Source organism: Falco naumanni, chromosome 9 (genome assembly GCF_017639655.2).
Source record: "Falco naumanni isolate bFalNau1 chromosome 9, bFalNau1.pat, whole genome shotgun sequence".
Classification (NCBI taxonomy): domain Eukaryota; kingdom Metazoa; phylum Chordata; class Aves; order Falconiformes; family Falconidae; genus Falco; species Falco naumanni.
In genome coordinates, this window is record NC_054062.1 from 10,492,991 (window position 1) to 10,508,012 (window position 15,022).

The following is a 15,022-nucleotide window of genomic DNA, read 5'->3' on the forward strand; positions in this document are numbered from 1 at the left end:
TGTGCTGGGTGTGGACACATAAAATCATGTTTAGTTAACATCTTTTAACTTAAACAGCAGCCACCTAGAGTGCTCACTAAGAAAAGAAATTGTTCTTCAAAGACCAAAAGAGGTTTTATTTGTGTGTAACACACATGAGGTCACTTAGTGTTTTAGTACAGGGTAAGCCCCAGCCCGGTTACAGACAGGCGATACTCTCCATCACCAAGGCTATTTCTGGCTTTGCAGACAGCAGCCTGACCAGCAGCCTGGCATCCAGAGGCAAACCGGTACAGCAACAACCAATTTTAAGATATTGTACAATTAAACTGATGTAATATCAGCCTTGATTTCTGCTGCCTCAAATATTAAACTGAAACCAAATCAGGCGCACAGTAACATATTGAGCTTCAAGAAAAACAATCTACCTTGGAGAGAAAAACAAGTTTATATCAGCAACTGAACTGGTTTATTTAGATGGACCTAAAACAAAAGTTCAAGTGTAGAAATACTGAAATAGTATGTCATTTCAGTCTGTAGCACTATAAAGATAACCCCATTACCAAGTATCACCTTATCACGAAAGTGAGTTTATTTGATCTTCTCTCCTGCAAAGACCATACCAGGTCCAAATCCTTAGCCTTCCTTTTGAAGGTGAAGAGGCTTTTTTCCCAGCCATCCCCAGTAACTCTACAACAGTAGTTTTGTTTCAACTGAATGAAAAAACAAACAGCTGAAGTGTGTACGAAGGGAAAGCAGTGCAGTGCCAAAAAATTTCTCTGCTATAATAAAACTCCCCGCTCTGCTCCCTCACCAACAAAAGTCCCCTGCAGAAGCCACATGCTGCAGTACAAGCTCTTCAGGTGTTGTCTGAGCACATCTCACTAGTGACACATTACCACAGCCAATGGAAAGAAGGGCTGCATATTAACACTAATTATTGTATTTAAAACTTGAAGTAATACCTACTTTAATTCTTAATTAAGAAGCCAGATCACAATTGGTTTTGCAGAATGCCAGCAACAAGGAACCGTTATAGCTGCTTTGTGCTTTTAACTGGCTCTCCCAGTTTAAACATACACTTAAAATTCCTTTAGGAGGAGATACTGAAAGGTTTGGGTTTTTTAACTTAATGTGGGCTTATTGATGCTACAGGAAAAACATCTTTTCAAAATATTACAATTAGATTCTGAAGTATAATTTCTCTCAACGAAGGCTGCAGCTGGGGTCGCTCACGATCTTGGCTGTAAAATAACTTGCAAAGGAATCGCTGAGTTATCTGAAAGCAGCAGCTGCCAGCTCAGTAAATTATTTTATCAGTCACGGTGAGCTGCAGGCAAAGAAAGCACCTTTGGTAACATACACACTTTCTCCTCCATAAGTGACACTGTGGCGAAACATACAATCCAAAAAGGTAGAAGCTGCTGGTTTACAACAGCAGCAATAGTTACCGTATTGGTTACGGCTGGAGTGGGCAAAACACAAAGCCAAAAGAAATCATTGGACATTTTGTGTTTCAACACCTAGGAAACACCTCATTCATTGAGACTGTCAACAAGTTACTTGATTTCTGAAAGCCTGAGGATTCACTTGCATTTCTATTATTTTTGCTAGTCAAATCCTATCAGCTAACCATATAAATGACTTGACACCCACACTGAAAGGGTATATGCAAATACTCAAATTTTACATACCTGTGAAACTAAGGTGACCCTAAAGTAGTACAGGAGGTCATGCATAATAAACCATACTATCTCTTCTACACTATACATTCATTTTCTCCCTTTTAATCTTAGGTCTGGATTTATTCTTTTTATCAGCCATGTGAAAAGACTGTTTTACTTGTTCTCCTTTTGCCTTACCTTATCTCACTTCATACACACAGACTCTACAGGATATTATAGGATACCTAAGTTCAAGCAAGACAAAATAATACTTACCTGTTTCATACAAATACAAGCTTCATTAACATTTCTGAAGCACAATCAAATATTCAAAACAATTCTACTGCTATGATACACATAATTTGTGAGAGTATGATCAGGTATCACTGATTGTTGATATCTATGCAGGAGGGAACTGCAGATATATTTTAGGGGGGTGGGATAACAATAGAAAAGTCAGTCTCAACTTGGAGACTACTTTTGATTCTTCTGCTATTATAGCATTTAAAAAAAAATGCAGGAGTACATACATTGATGTCCATGTTCAGCTTCTATATAAAAACATATTGTGAACCAATTTCTGGGCAGATGCCAGCTTGCAGCTCTGTGACCTGCATGCTAGTTTACACCAGCAGCACTGAGGTGGATTTCTTCATCCCACACTGATTTAAAGGGAACCTTAACAATACTTCATGGCCACAAGGCACAGTGGCATAAAACCTTTCAGAATACTGCAGCTGCTGTTTCCCTGCTATAAATGGCTCCAAAAAATGTCATCAGGAACATTCTATGTCTTTTTTTTAGATGGGAATACTAGTGCAATTGAAATTATCCAATGTTTTGCAAAAGCTATGGAAAAGTTGCCAAATTTATGGACTCAATTTCATATAGAAATGTAACAGCAATTTTAGAAATTAAGTTATATATTAAATGGTGTATTGAGGCCATCAATATAATAAGAAACCAATCCCTGCACTCTGCCATTTGATAGATTACTGTCTCAGATCTAAAAATGTGACCAAGCAGATGGGGAGGTAATTCACTACTGAAGGTTAGGTTGGCTGTTCGACCTAGCTCCTGTATGAAAAATCAATTTACAGCAAGGGGTGCTTGTTGCAATAAAGCACTGCTACTCGTCCTTAGTAAGAACCTATTTAAATAGCACTGTGCAAGTTTGTGAAAAAACCCAATTGTCCTTTCTTCACCCATCACAAAGACAACAAACATGAAAAAAAGAAGCATACTGTTGGGTGGTGGGGTGGGGATGACACAACTCTCTGGGAAATGAAAAGTAATACAGGTAGTTTTGTTTGTCCCCAAAGTAATCTTGCTGGGGAACACAAATCAAAGAGAAGTTAAGCATATTTATTTCTAGCTCCTGCACAGCTTTTGGTATGGTTGGGTTTTGCTAAACCATTTAAGCTACTCTAATATGGACATAATTTCTTAACACTGCATTAAGTTGAAGGTTCCAGTGGGAATAGTTTTAAATGCTTCTCTGCAAATAGCAACAAGTCTTCCAAATGCAAAATTGTAAGCATAAAAATGGGTTTGAGGAAGACTTGTTCCAATAAATAAACTGAAAACTAAGAGTTATCAGTTCTGTAGATAAAGGGAAACTGCCACAGAACTAAACAGAAGAATTTGTTGTACATGTACATGCTTCAGATGTACATGCCTTGTTCCCATTTTTTTTTAATTGAACATCTGAGGTGTGCTTCAGCTACCAAAATGGCCCCCCACCCCCCACCCCCCCGGCTTCCATAGTCTTTAACTACAAAACAGTGTTACCTGATTCCTTGTGGTCGATTCCCATGCTGTTCCACCTTCTTGTGATATCAATATATAAGATATCTACAGAAGCCATTGAAAAATTGCTGTTGCTCAGTTTGCAGTTTCTGTTAAAAACAGACAAAATGAAGAAGAAATTCTGATTACATCTGAACTTCCAAGTTAGGGAAAATTCTGCAAGGGCAACTGAGAGAACACTGGGAGAAAAGTTTAGCAATGTCATATGTACACACCCACTGTAACATGCTTAGGCTAATAACGCATATACAGCAGAGAGCAAGCAAACCGGAGTTCATAAAGTGCACGTATCTGAAACGGTACAGGCCCTGCATGCCTGGAAAAAAAAAAATTCACATGCAGAACTTGTATGTACCTAGCGCTGCTGCCTGTCCAGATCACACTGGTGGTGTAGAGGCACACACCCAAATACAAACTGCACATGCAAAGTCACATTGATCTCCAGACACAAAAAGGCAGCAGATGAGATTACAGATTAACTGGTTTATTTTGATTTTGCGACAAAACAGAAAAAAAGAAAAAAAAAGAAAAAAACCCTAAATATTTCAATTTAAAATGACTTGACTGTTACACACAGCTTCTCCTAGGCTGTACTCTAACGGTACATTGTGAAAGCCAACACAAATCTGCACAGACTATCTACATGAGGCAGAGTTTGCACAGAGAACTACTTTTTTGTTTGACTGACTGATCCTGTTTGAAAAAGGTTGGAGGAAAGCCTTCAGACACAGAATTACTTCTTCATGCCTGAAGGCCGAACAGATTTACCCTGTACGTTACTGAACACTGCATGGAAAAGAGCAGCATCTCGGGATGTATCTCAGGCATCTGGTGATAAGTGCATGTAGGAGATCTGACACTTGTGTGGTCTGAGCCTGCAGTGTAGTGTTGATCTGTGTATGAGAATTAGCCATCTGTCCAGAATTTCCAGATGTCTGGCAGCCTGGCTAGAACCAGTACACATGCCAAAGAGCTGGCCAAAATTTGTAGCCAGAAAAGAAAGAAAACAAAAAAAAGAGGGGGGGGGGGGGGGAGATAAAACCCCAACAAAAATACCCTACCCTGGATAGTTGAAAAGAATCTTAATTTTTAGTAGTCTAAGCAGAGGTCCCTTAAAACAGAGTTAAGGTCTAGCCTAGATCCAAAAAAAAAAAAATCTTTGGCAGCATCCAAGCAAGGACTAGAGCCACATTCAGTATTTCCCTTTTAGTTCTTGTTTTAGAATGAAGAAATTATCAAAGGGGAACAGATTTTGAGTAGCCAAAATTTGAGTGGATAGTCTCTGCAACCACTTGCCGACACACACATGCACGCACACACACAATCACACTTGTGTACCATCTTATTCTTGAAAAGTGATACAGCTCATGTCTTAAAAACATGGCCTTATTTCCGAAATGAGTAGTAGTGACAGCATTTCAGAAAAGGGCCATAGAGTTGGTATAGATCCTCTGGGAGCAGGGGGAAGGGGGGAAGACTGTATTTAAAAGTTTAATTTAACATGCATTAAGAAACTGCAAACACCATTTCATTGGGATATGGCAATTTATTTTAATATTCTTAAAAGAAAACGCTGGCATTTATTCTGTATTCCTCTGTCAAGTGCCAAATACAGGCTGGACTAAACAACAGAAAATACAGAACTGGAAACAATCCTGTACTGGTCTGTGGATAGAGCAGATGTCTTCAGTCATTTTCTATATATTGTCATTTGTATAAGTCAAATTGTTTATATTCATTCCTGAATGCAAAATGCATCTGCATAGAAACAGGATCTGTATTTTAAGAATACATCTGCTGCTGCTTATTTCTTTTGTCATTGTCAACGAAAGACAGAAAATGAGATATTTGTACCATGACTAGAACAGATATATCCATAAAAAACAATGAAAAAACCAACCCCTCACAAATAAAAAGTATGTGAAAAAATAAATTGAGTTCCTTGCCATTGCAAGCTGCAATTTCACAATGCAAATCCTTAGTGCACAGTGCATCAGCAACTGGCATTTGGAAATCCTTTCCTGTGGCCTGGGGCAGATGGCTGTGCCCCCACAGCCAACAGAATCAGATGAAGTGACCCAATTTCAGTTGTCACTTTCTCACAGTACTATTCCTACAATTTACTAGGAACATGACATGTTGACTGCAAATAGTATCTCCCAAAGCATCGCTGTTCTGCTGCAGAATAAAGAACCCTAGGTTCCTACCAGACACAGTTTCACAGAGGTCAGGTGTTTTGGGAGCTTGGAATGACAAAAATACACCTTTTTTTATAAAAATGGTTCAATGGAACTTATGAGGAAAAGTTTTTTTGGAAGGCACTACTAAACCTACAAGCTAAAAGCGTACCACTGTTAGGACCTGCTTTTATTCAAGAAAACTTAAGATAAGCTCAGGGACAGCAGTGCTAGCCCAAGGACCAGGAGCTTCTAACACTTTGATGATGCTTTAAGCAATTTCTAAAGAAACCTTCAGTTTACTAACCTTATAAAGGTTCGGAAACCTGTCGGCCCCAACTTTGTCGTCCCTTTTACACCAAGAAATCGGATAAACAACGCAGCCACTCTGTCCACAAGCCGCAGATAGTTAAACTGCTTTGCATACTTGGGAAACACTTGCTTGAGGCAAAGGGAGGGGAGGCCAGGCTCTGGACTCCTGGGGGCATCGGATTCAGGTCTCTCTGCTGCTCCAGCATCTAACAGCTCTTCATTTGCTTCTGAGACATGCTCCAAAGTCTGACACCTGTGGCACATAGAACAATTGTATCTCACATTAACTTTATTCTTACAAGAGTCAATATTCTGAGGTTTCGTGGTTGTTTTAAATTATAAAACATTATTTTACATGATCTTTACAACACTAAAAAAAAAATCAAGAACAAATACTAAGGTTCCCTAGGGCAGAAATCACGTTATAGGAGTTAAAAAGATAACAAGCAGACCATTCTCTGATGCTAAAGATCACACCTATAAATATGATTGACAGAGATGCCCCATCATTACCAGGTTAATTGTGAGAGCTACTGTTAACTCACCACTCCCCTTGAAAGGACTGGGAGCTGGGCACCATCATACTATTTTTCTGTAAGTTTTGTGATTTTGTCTTTTATACTAAACTTCTCCTTTGTCCAAATCTTGGGTTACTCCTTCAACAAGGTAAGAGCAGGTGCCTGCTCAGCACACCACCACACAGTCACCCTGGCCCTGCGTGGCTCCTTTTACATAGATCTTTGGCTATTGTCTCCTAGGAAGGGTCAGCAGTTTTCTACACAGGTATTAAATTGCCACAGATTCTAGCTGTGTGCCTTCCGGGCACTGCCCAAGCTATAGAAACAGATGGAAAACATTACCAGTGTTCAGAAATTCAGGGAGCTGGCTATCAATCCAGCTACCAAATTATATAAATGAAAATTTTTTGGATAGGTGATCTTAGGACTTCAAAATTATGACAGTTTAAGACATTTTCCACATGACTCCTCAGCATTTTCTGGAAGTCCTATTCCTTTAAATTTATTTCACCTAAAACATTCCAAACGTGAAACACTGACAACAAGGTACACCTCCCCGATACCCTTACAATGCTTAAAAAAAATATAGTGCTTTCATTGATAAAGACATTTTAGTTTATCTTTCATCACAGAAAGCCGGGATGGACATCAGATTGCGTTACTCCTTTCTGCATCCCTGTTCTGGAACAATATTTCCCCCCCCCCCCACTTCCCTTCTTACTTTTCCTTGTCCTAACCCGTAATGCTCCTTAGATCACTTAAAACAGCTCAGGTAACAACAGGTTCTCAAAGAATCAGGCCCCACTGAGTTATTTTTTTTCTAAAATGGCAGATATTTCTTTTTAATCCAAACAGCTAAACATTAAAAGCCATACATCTCAACTTTCCCCTCCCATAACACAGAAACAGTGCTCCCCAATGTAGATTCCTTGTGATGCTGTAAAATATCCATAGTCTTTTCAGAAGATCTTTACAACCTCACAAAAGATAACAGGCTAACTTCCTCTGCATACCAAAGGAACCATCAGATAGTACCAACATGCAGTTACCATTAGCATCAAACAAAATTAGGTATGTAGAAAAAAAGATAACTTGCATGGAATTTCATGGAATACTTAATGGGAAATGCTGAGAGACTGTAATAATCTAAGACTAAACTTATTTTCCAATAATGATTAGAAGCCTTCACCTTCCCTGACAAGTAAGGTACAAGAAATACAGTAAGGAACATCAGCAAAGAAGAAACTCTAACAATACATACAGAAGCAACAAGGTTCCCGCAAATGCATACTGGCACTATTCACAAGGCAAACTTCTGAGCAATCCCGTTATTTTTTCTTCAAATCCTCTGTGCATACTGTCAAAATACATTATTTCATCTTCATTGTTGTTGCCAAATTCCCTAAATAAAGCCGATCAAGGTAATGGTGTTCTGAAATAAATGTTACATGTTTATTGAGCATGACATGTTTACTTTTTCCTCTGCATTTGACAGATCTAGATAAAATTAAGGATTGCTATTCTCATAAGTTCAGAAAGTCCAATAGCTGACGGTAATTATTTGGCACACAATAAGCACATGTAGGTTTTCATTTTCTTTCCAGTGATTTTCCTAAGTACCCATCATGAAGAGTAAGTATAATTCACACTAGGTACTAAAAAAATTAGTGTTTTTACTACGTTGATCTTTCGTGTTCCTAAGCAGATTTAGTATCCTTCTGAAAGTTCTGTTCCAGCAGAGGATAACAATCAACATAGTTATTATCCACCCACAGCACTGTAAAAGTTAGGTCAAATCTACAGTAAATCTGTACCTTCTGACTTAGCAAAAGGCAGATTTCCTTACCCCTCTTGCAGCCATCCTGCAGCCCATCATCCGTAAAAAGTATCCCCACGGGATTTGTAGGCTCTCTTTTCTACGAAATTTCCCTAAAAGACATTAATCCATTGCCACACTGTGTCCCCTTTTAGTATGGAATACTTTGAAGTTATACCTTTACCTCCTAGCAAGAGGTATGTTGAAAATAAATGTATGGCAACAGTAAGACAAAGAGCCCTTACGGGGGCGGGGGCGGGGGGGGGGGGGGGGGGGGGGGGGGGGGGGAAGGCAAGAACAGCAAAAAAGTTTTCAGTACTGTGAACCAAATTGCAAAATCTAATTTCTGAAAGACATTTTTGGGGCCAAGTTTTCAACCCTGCTTGAATCTAGGCTCTGAACTCATTCATACCTCCCAATGCTACCTGCAAACGGCAGCAGCTCACCATCCACTGCAGCCCCTGCCCAAACTGTAACCACCACATGCCAGCTCCAAGTTTACAGAGATGAACTTTGAACGTTCACAGCTGTTGCAACAGTTCTTTGTACAAAGCATCTGTGTTCAGTGTCTTTGGTGTTTAAGTCCTCCAAACTGCCAAGCCCTGGCTGCTTGGATGGGACTGTCACGCTGCGATTCACAAAGCATCTGCTTTTTTAAGACTATTGTTACAAAACTTGAAAATAACAGTACTTCTTTTGTACCCACACTTAACTTCACTGATGTTGAATATCTATAAATAAATGTGATCATTTTTCAGATAAAATATTCTAAAAAGTCTTTAAAAAATAAATACAAATCTTAGGTAGTGCTTTGATAATGTTCCTCTGCTGTAAATAGCAAAGTAGAAAAATAATGTTATTTTTGCCATTAGTTAAGTAAAGCTTAAAGTAATAAATTATTAGTTTGGATGGTGGTTTCACTGCCACCAAGTACCCTCGGGTTGCCAAAAGAGCGAGTACAGCCAAAGAACAATAAGCACACAGGCTTCTATTTTTGTTCTTAAAAGGTCTGCTCGTGAATTTAGAAATTCAAATTTTCAGCCAGTTGAACTAGACCTTGACCAAATGTGAAAGCTTGTACTCAGTAGGAGAGAAGGTTGTGTTGTTTGAAACACAACTCTTGTGTTAATGACGCCTGGAAGCCCTGAACCCTTTATCATTCTAAATTCAAGAGTTTTTTCAACTGCACATTACTCATTCATCAGTAACATTCTCAGTTAAAAAAAATATAAAGCTTTACTTTAAAAGATGCAAGCAGAGCTGAGGAGATTTCATTAGATTTCATTTTTTACAGAAAACATTGAAGAGACTGTTAAAAGGGATCGGCTTCAGAGAAATTCATTACAGCGCCAGCGTTCTGGTGCCTGTGCTGCCCAGCCACAGGAGGGACGCTGGAGTGTTGTCCATCTGCTCCACACTCCTGAGACAGGTCTGACCTGTGGAGCAGCATCTCTCAGCGTACCCTTCAGCTGCAGACCTGGGCTTCCTTCACAAATCCTCTTTCCTGCAGAAGTAAAAGTCCCTGGAACTTCTGAGGAAGTACAGTAGTTTAAAAGAGGTTTTTTCCAGCCTTCTGCTTTTCAACGCCTATCCTCAAAAGAAATGTGAAATGGTCATGAAGAGAACACCCAACCCATAATTGTAAAGAAATACTCTGGACACATTACTGCTGGGAGTCACAGAAGACACTCTGCCTGCTTAAGGGGGAATGGACATATGTCAAATTATTAAACTATGTTTGGTTTGTATTAGGGTCACAGAAAATTGTGTTTATAGACACCACCCTGTATTATGGTTAAAAAAAAAAAAATCTGAATGTAATAAAGCAGAGGCTCTACACTACCACTTAGAACTTCCTTCTTCCCCTCCTTTCTAGGGAGAAAAGCCTACAGCTGCCTTTGAGGTCATGGATAAAAACCTCAAAACCAGCACCTCATTTCAAACTAACGGAACTAGGTCTTAAAACTGTATTTCTTATTAGAAAAGTATTTTAAAAATAAACCCAGCTTTTTTGTATCCTACCGCATCTCTCATTCCTTTCCACTTACACATTGGGAAAGTCTACAAAATATTTAAATCAGAACAAGTAAACTTAATTCTAATCTTTATTGACAAATCTTGTACTTCCATTAAGTAAAAAAAGAGAATATACTTCTCAATTTGCTTTTACAGGTTACTGCTTTTATGAAGTGTAATGATTTGTTTTCATTCTTTATCTTCCCCCCCTCCCTCAAGGTTTCCTTCCCTAATGCTTACAGCTTAATTAATTTGATCATATAATTTGGATTAAAGTGAAAGTTATATTTTGCACTTTTATTAAAACCTCAGACTCTCCAAACCAAACCTGCACAAGAGCTTGTGCAGATCTGTAAAACTGAACTGATACATAGACTTGCCTACTCTGCACGCTCACCTTAACTGCAGGTATTTACACTGACTCTATTCAGAGTGTAATTCTCCACAGACACTACTTCAACACGAGTTTATTTTCTGTAGATCTATTCAACACACCTGTATGCACCCAATCCCAGTGTGGGCTCACCACGAGCAGTTAAGAACAACTGCCTAGCTGGGTATTACAGCCAGGCTCTCTATCTATAAAAACAGAGTTTTACTGTGATCTGCACATCTTTACAAGGAAAGAGTGCACAACCAGTTTTTTGCCCTAGCACTAGATAAATGCTACTCACTTGCAATGCACCATTACATTTTCTTTTGTGTTTCGCTGCCATCTGCCATCACCACACCATAAGGGTGAGGCGGATGCATAACTCCCCAAGGGTCATGCAATCAAAGATCGGTATAAGCACTGGCAGTACAGCTACACACAGCCACAACACAGCCCAAAGCCCAGCAATAATGAAAACGTAAGAGTGATTTTCACCTCCATTCCTACCATTAACTCATCGGTCAATTGGAAAATACAGAAGTACACATTTTTGTAGTGTTACCTGCCTTCAAAGTGTTGCTGAAAACTCCTACACATACTTATCATCCAGTTCTTTCTTACTCCAGAATGTACCTTCCAAGAAATTCTTACACACACTGTCTCTTTCGGGGCTTCACCTTGGGAGTCTGGGTACAACACCCAGGGTTCGCACCCTCGTCCCTAGTCTCCCCGAAAACCTTGAAAAAATGTCTATGGACGAGTGCCACAGGGGAGTTGTGGGGAAGGGACGAGAAACTCCAAAATGCTAAACAAATGTCCAGAAAGCGAATTTGCGCAGGCTCCCTCCATTAGCTCCTTTCTCACGGGATTTCCAACAGGCGAGGGGAGGAGAAGCAAGCTGAGCCCCACACTTTAAAGCTGCTCCTTCGAATTAATTGTGTTGACTGACACAGCTGAGTCAGGCTAAATGAATGAAAGGTCAAATATAAGGTAATGCTTCTGTTGCCATACAGAATAAAAGCAAAGCTTAATTTACATACTAATGTCTGACCTCAATACATTAATTTCTCTAATTCCGCAGCTCATGACAGATCTCTCTTTAGAAATTATCAACTGTGCAGAAAATATTAACTGCATCTTTAAAAAAAGAATTTCAATTTTAATAAAGCTTATGGAAATGACATCTAAGACTACTTATCTTTTATACATGATTACTAATTTATTAATGTTTCCTCCATCTATGTTTTATCCCTTTCATTCTGACCGGCCTTAATCTTTATGCAAATACAAGTTGCTAAGGGACAAACAAATTTGCAACTACTAATTAAAGGCTTCAAAATTTGCAGCATTTTGTATACTTGTATATAAAATTTAGCTGTCAAGTTCAGCGTAAAATAGGGTAAGAATTGCAATATTAATATTTCTAAGAATGCTCACTTGATATATTTAACATTTAGGGCATTGCTAGAAGTATATATTAAGCAATTTTGGTATCAGCTGACAACTGCTTACCTAATAAAAGAAAATATTAGGTTCTGAATTCTGAAGCTATAATTATTCCCTCAGCTGAGCCTCTATTCTCAAAGCAAGGACTATGTTAACATAGTTAAAAGCAGAGAGTATTTTGCATGAGTAATCTATCTATCCACCCATTTATCACCACAGTATATGGACCTCCCAAGAAATTGGTAAGTGTTTGTTACTGGCGTGTGTAGGTATGAAGTATGTTTCTGTGCTCATTCTCAGAAATAAATTGTTTAGGAAACTAAGTCAAAGCCAGAGCAGTGTCTCTGCATTATCAACCATTCATTACTTTTCTTTTATGAACTAATCCAGTTAATTTTATTAACAGAGACTTCCAGTACTTGCAGTACACGATAGCAAGAAGTTTCATAGTTTAACTGCATGTTGTGTGAATAATCAGCATCTTTTGTTTTATACCAGCCACTTGTGAGTTTCATTTGAAGAAACTGAATATTCATCTCCTCTTCACCCCCTGGCAAAGTAAAAAACATCAATAGCAGTAGCATTTCCTCCTTTCAAAATAATAATAAAGTTGCACAAAAACAAAAGAATATTAAACCCCACAGAGTAAGAGATTTTTGAAATTCTGCTAGAAACATTATTGCTCTTACGTATAGTTTATTCAACACTTCCAAGAATGCTTTGAGGCAGTCAAAGCAACCACAATAAAGAGTCCATATTTCAAAGAGCTGAATCAATCACATTAAGAATAAGGACTGATAATCACCACGTTGTTGGCAGACAACTAACTTCACATCATACAAAAAACAATTTGAAAATGCAGCAGCTGTCCTGTCTCCTGGAAGCAGAAAGTGCTGAAAACAATCAGAATTTCCATATCTCTCTCAGAAAAAAAGAATCCTTATCTCAGAGAAATAAAGCTGTTAAATCACCTCACTTAGATTTTAACCTTATTGAGAATATGACCATGTCTAACTTTGCCTGCACCTTCAAGGCCTAACATTGCATTCATTCTGGAAGGGGGGAAGAAAAGGAGCGTACCAAGTTTTTTTTCTGAGAGTTGGCCAACACAGTTTAGGTGAACCCAAGGTTAAATTAAAAAAATGTACTCCATAGCTTTGCCATTTGCTTAACGAAACCAAAATAATTTAGCAGATTCTTGAAAAAGTTAAATCAAAGTCCCTGCAGTCAGTCATCAACAACCACAGCACCTCTCACACACAGCATCTGCTCGCTGCAGACTTCCCATTTTCTGTCCCATGAGTGTTATTTGCTCACCATGTGCCATACTCAAGCTCCACAAACATCCGTCCCCTGAGAAGGATGGCTCGCTGCCTCTTGAGATTAGGTGGACTTATTATAAAAATAAGCACATCTCATTAAAGATTGAGTAGCTTTTGAAAGAAAATGGAAGATTGTGAAAGTTTGCCACCTGAACACATTGTTAATGAGTCTTTCCAAGACGTAGAAACCTAGTGTTGGTCCCGACTTGCTCCACGTCAAGGGCACAAAGTGATGAGTGAGAATATTACAGACATTTTCATATCATATGCAGGAAAGACTAAGCCTTCACTTCAAACTTAAAACCCAAGACAAGCTAACGTCCTGTCCTACACATTTTATCTAGGAAGAAATGCAGTTTGTATCGGGAAACATGTCCAATAGCCACGCAAGCAACGCTACGCTTACTGCAGTTATCAACAAGTATTATTCAAGGATTAGTACTTCCCTTTCAAAGGAGTTGTACAGAGTCTTTCCTGTCTGAATCGTGCATCGATCAGAGGAATTTCTGAAACAGGAGACGGTGCAGAGGCAAACCGTGCCCAGCTTCCCACTTTTAGCCTATACAAATGCGGCCATGTCTTTTCACTCCTAGATGAAAGCATTCAAGAAGCTGTTGTCCACTCTTATGTGGAGAACGCTACAGAAATAGCTTCAAATATCCTGTAATGTAAATAAGCTTTCAGATTCCATCGAAAAAAATCACAATATGGGCAACAGCTAACACAGTTCTGGCCATCCATAAAGTACCAGAGCATGGGGAACAAGATATTTACATCCCTCCCTTGACAACAGGGCTGTGGAAGGATTTCAGAAGATGAACCCAGACAGAGAAACCACCGGTTCACAGAAACCCAAGAAGCCCAGAAGTCTGGAATGGATCTTACCTGCCCTCATTAATAAGCGAGGATTTGTTCCACTATCCTCGGAAAAATGTATCCTTCTAGACAATATAGGCATTTGTGATCTTAGTATCTTCCGGATCAGAAAGTGCTTAATTTTAGGGTGTTTTAAGGAGACACATGTATGAAATGAAGTGTTTAGGTTTTCAACAAGCCTATTACATAAAATCAAAAGTCAGAAAGGCTGTGTTAATTCCCTTGTATTTTAAAGTAAAATTCAATCCGATAAACAGTTTCAAACCTGATATCCAATGCTCTAAGTGTTCACCAGTGATACTGTGATTAAATCTAGTTTTGTTAAACTCCACCTTATTCAGTGATGACTGGAATCAGTACAGCAGTACACCAGGGAGAGGAGACGTCCTTTAGAGATACAGCGCAGATCCTGCACACCTGAGCTGAACATCCAGCTGTATGTAATGGTTGCACTTGAGCTCTGTTTTTATTTCTATAGCACCCCCTAATACATAGTTTAAACCATTAAAGTGAAGAAATGCATTTGAGGGGTCTCAGGTGAAATGTGCCAGGAAAAAAGCTATTTCCTAATTATTAATTGAGATTCTTTATTTCCAACTTTCTCTTTTTAAGAATAATGGTAAAATTAGTCTGCATTAGCTAAAGATTTATTATTTTTAACATAACAGAAGCATGACTGCTTATGCTATTACCTATATTACCTATTTGAATGCT

At 38.8% G+C, this 15,022-nt stretch overlaps 1 protein-coding gene across 2 annotated transcripts in view; it reads right to left on the reverse strand.

Annotated features, from left to right (window-relative positions):
- TTLL11 (tubulin tyrosine ligase like 11) overlaps positions 1 to 15,022 on the reverse strand; it is a 50,458-nt gene that overhangs the window by 1,488 nt on the left and 33,948 nt on the right. For both annotated transcript variants that reach the window (XM_040606683.1, XM_040606684.1), the window contains 2 exons: positions 5,937 to 6,194; positions 3,435 to 3,541 (listed from right to left, as the gene is read on the reverse strand). In XM_040606683.1, coding sequence (XP_040462617.1) covers positions 3,435 to 3,541; positions 5,937 to 6,194 — 365 coding nt within the window. The remainder of the gene's footprint in view (positions 1 to 3,434; positions 3,542 to 5,936; positions 6,195 to 15,022) is intronic.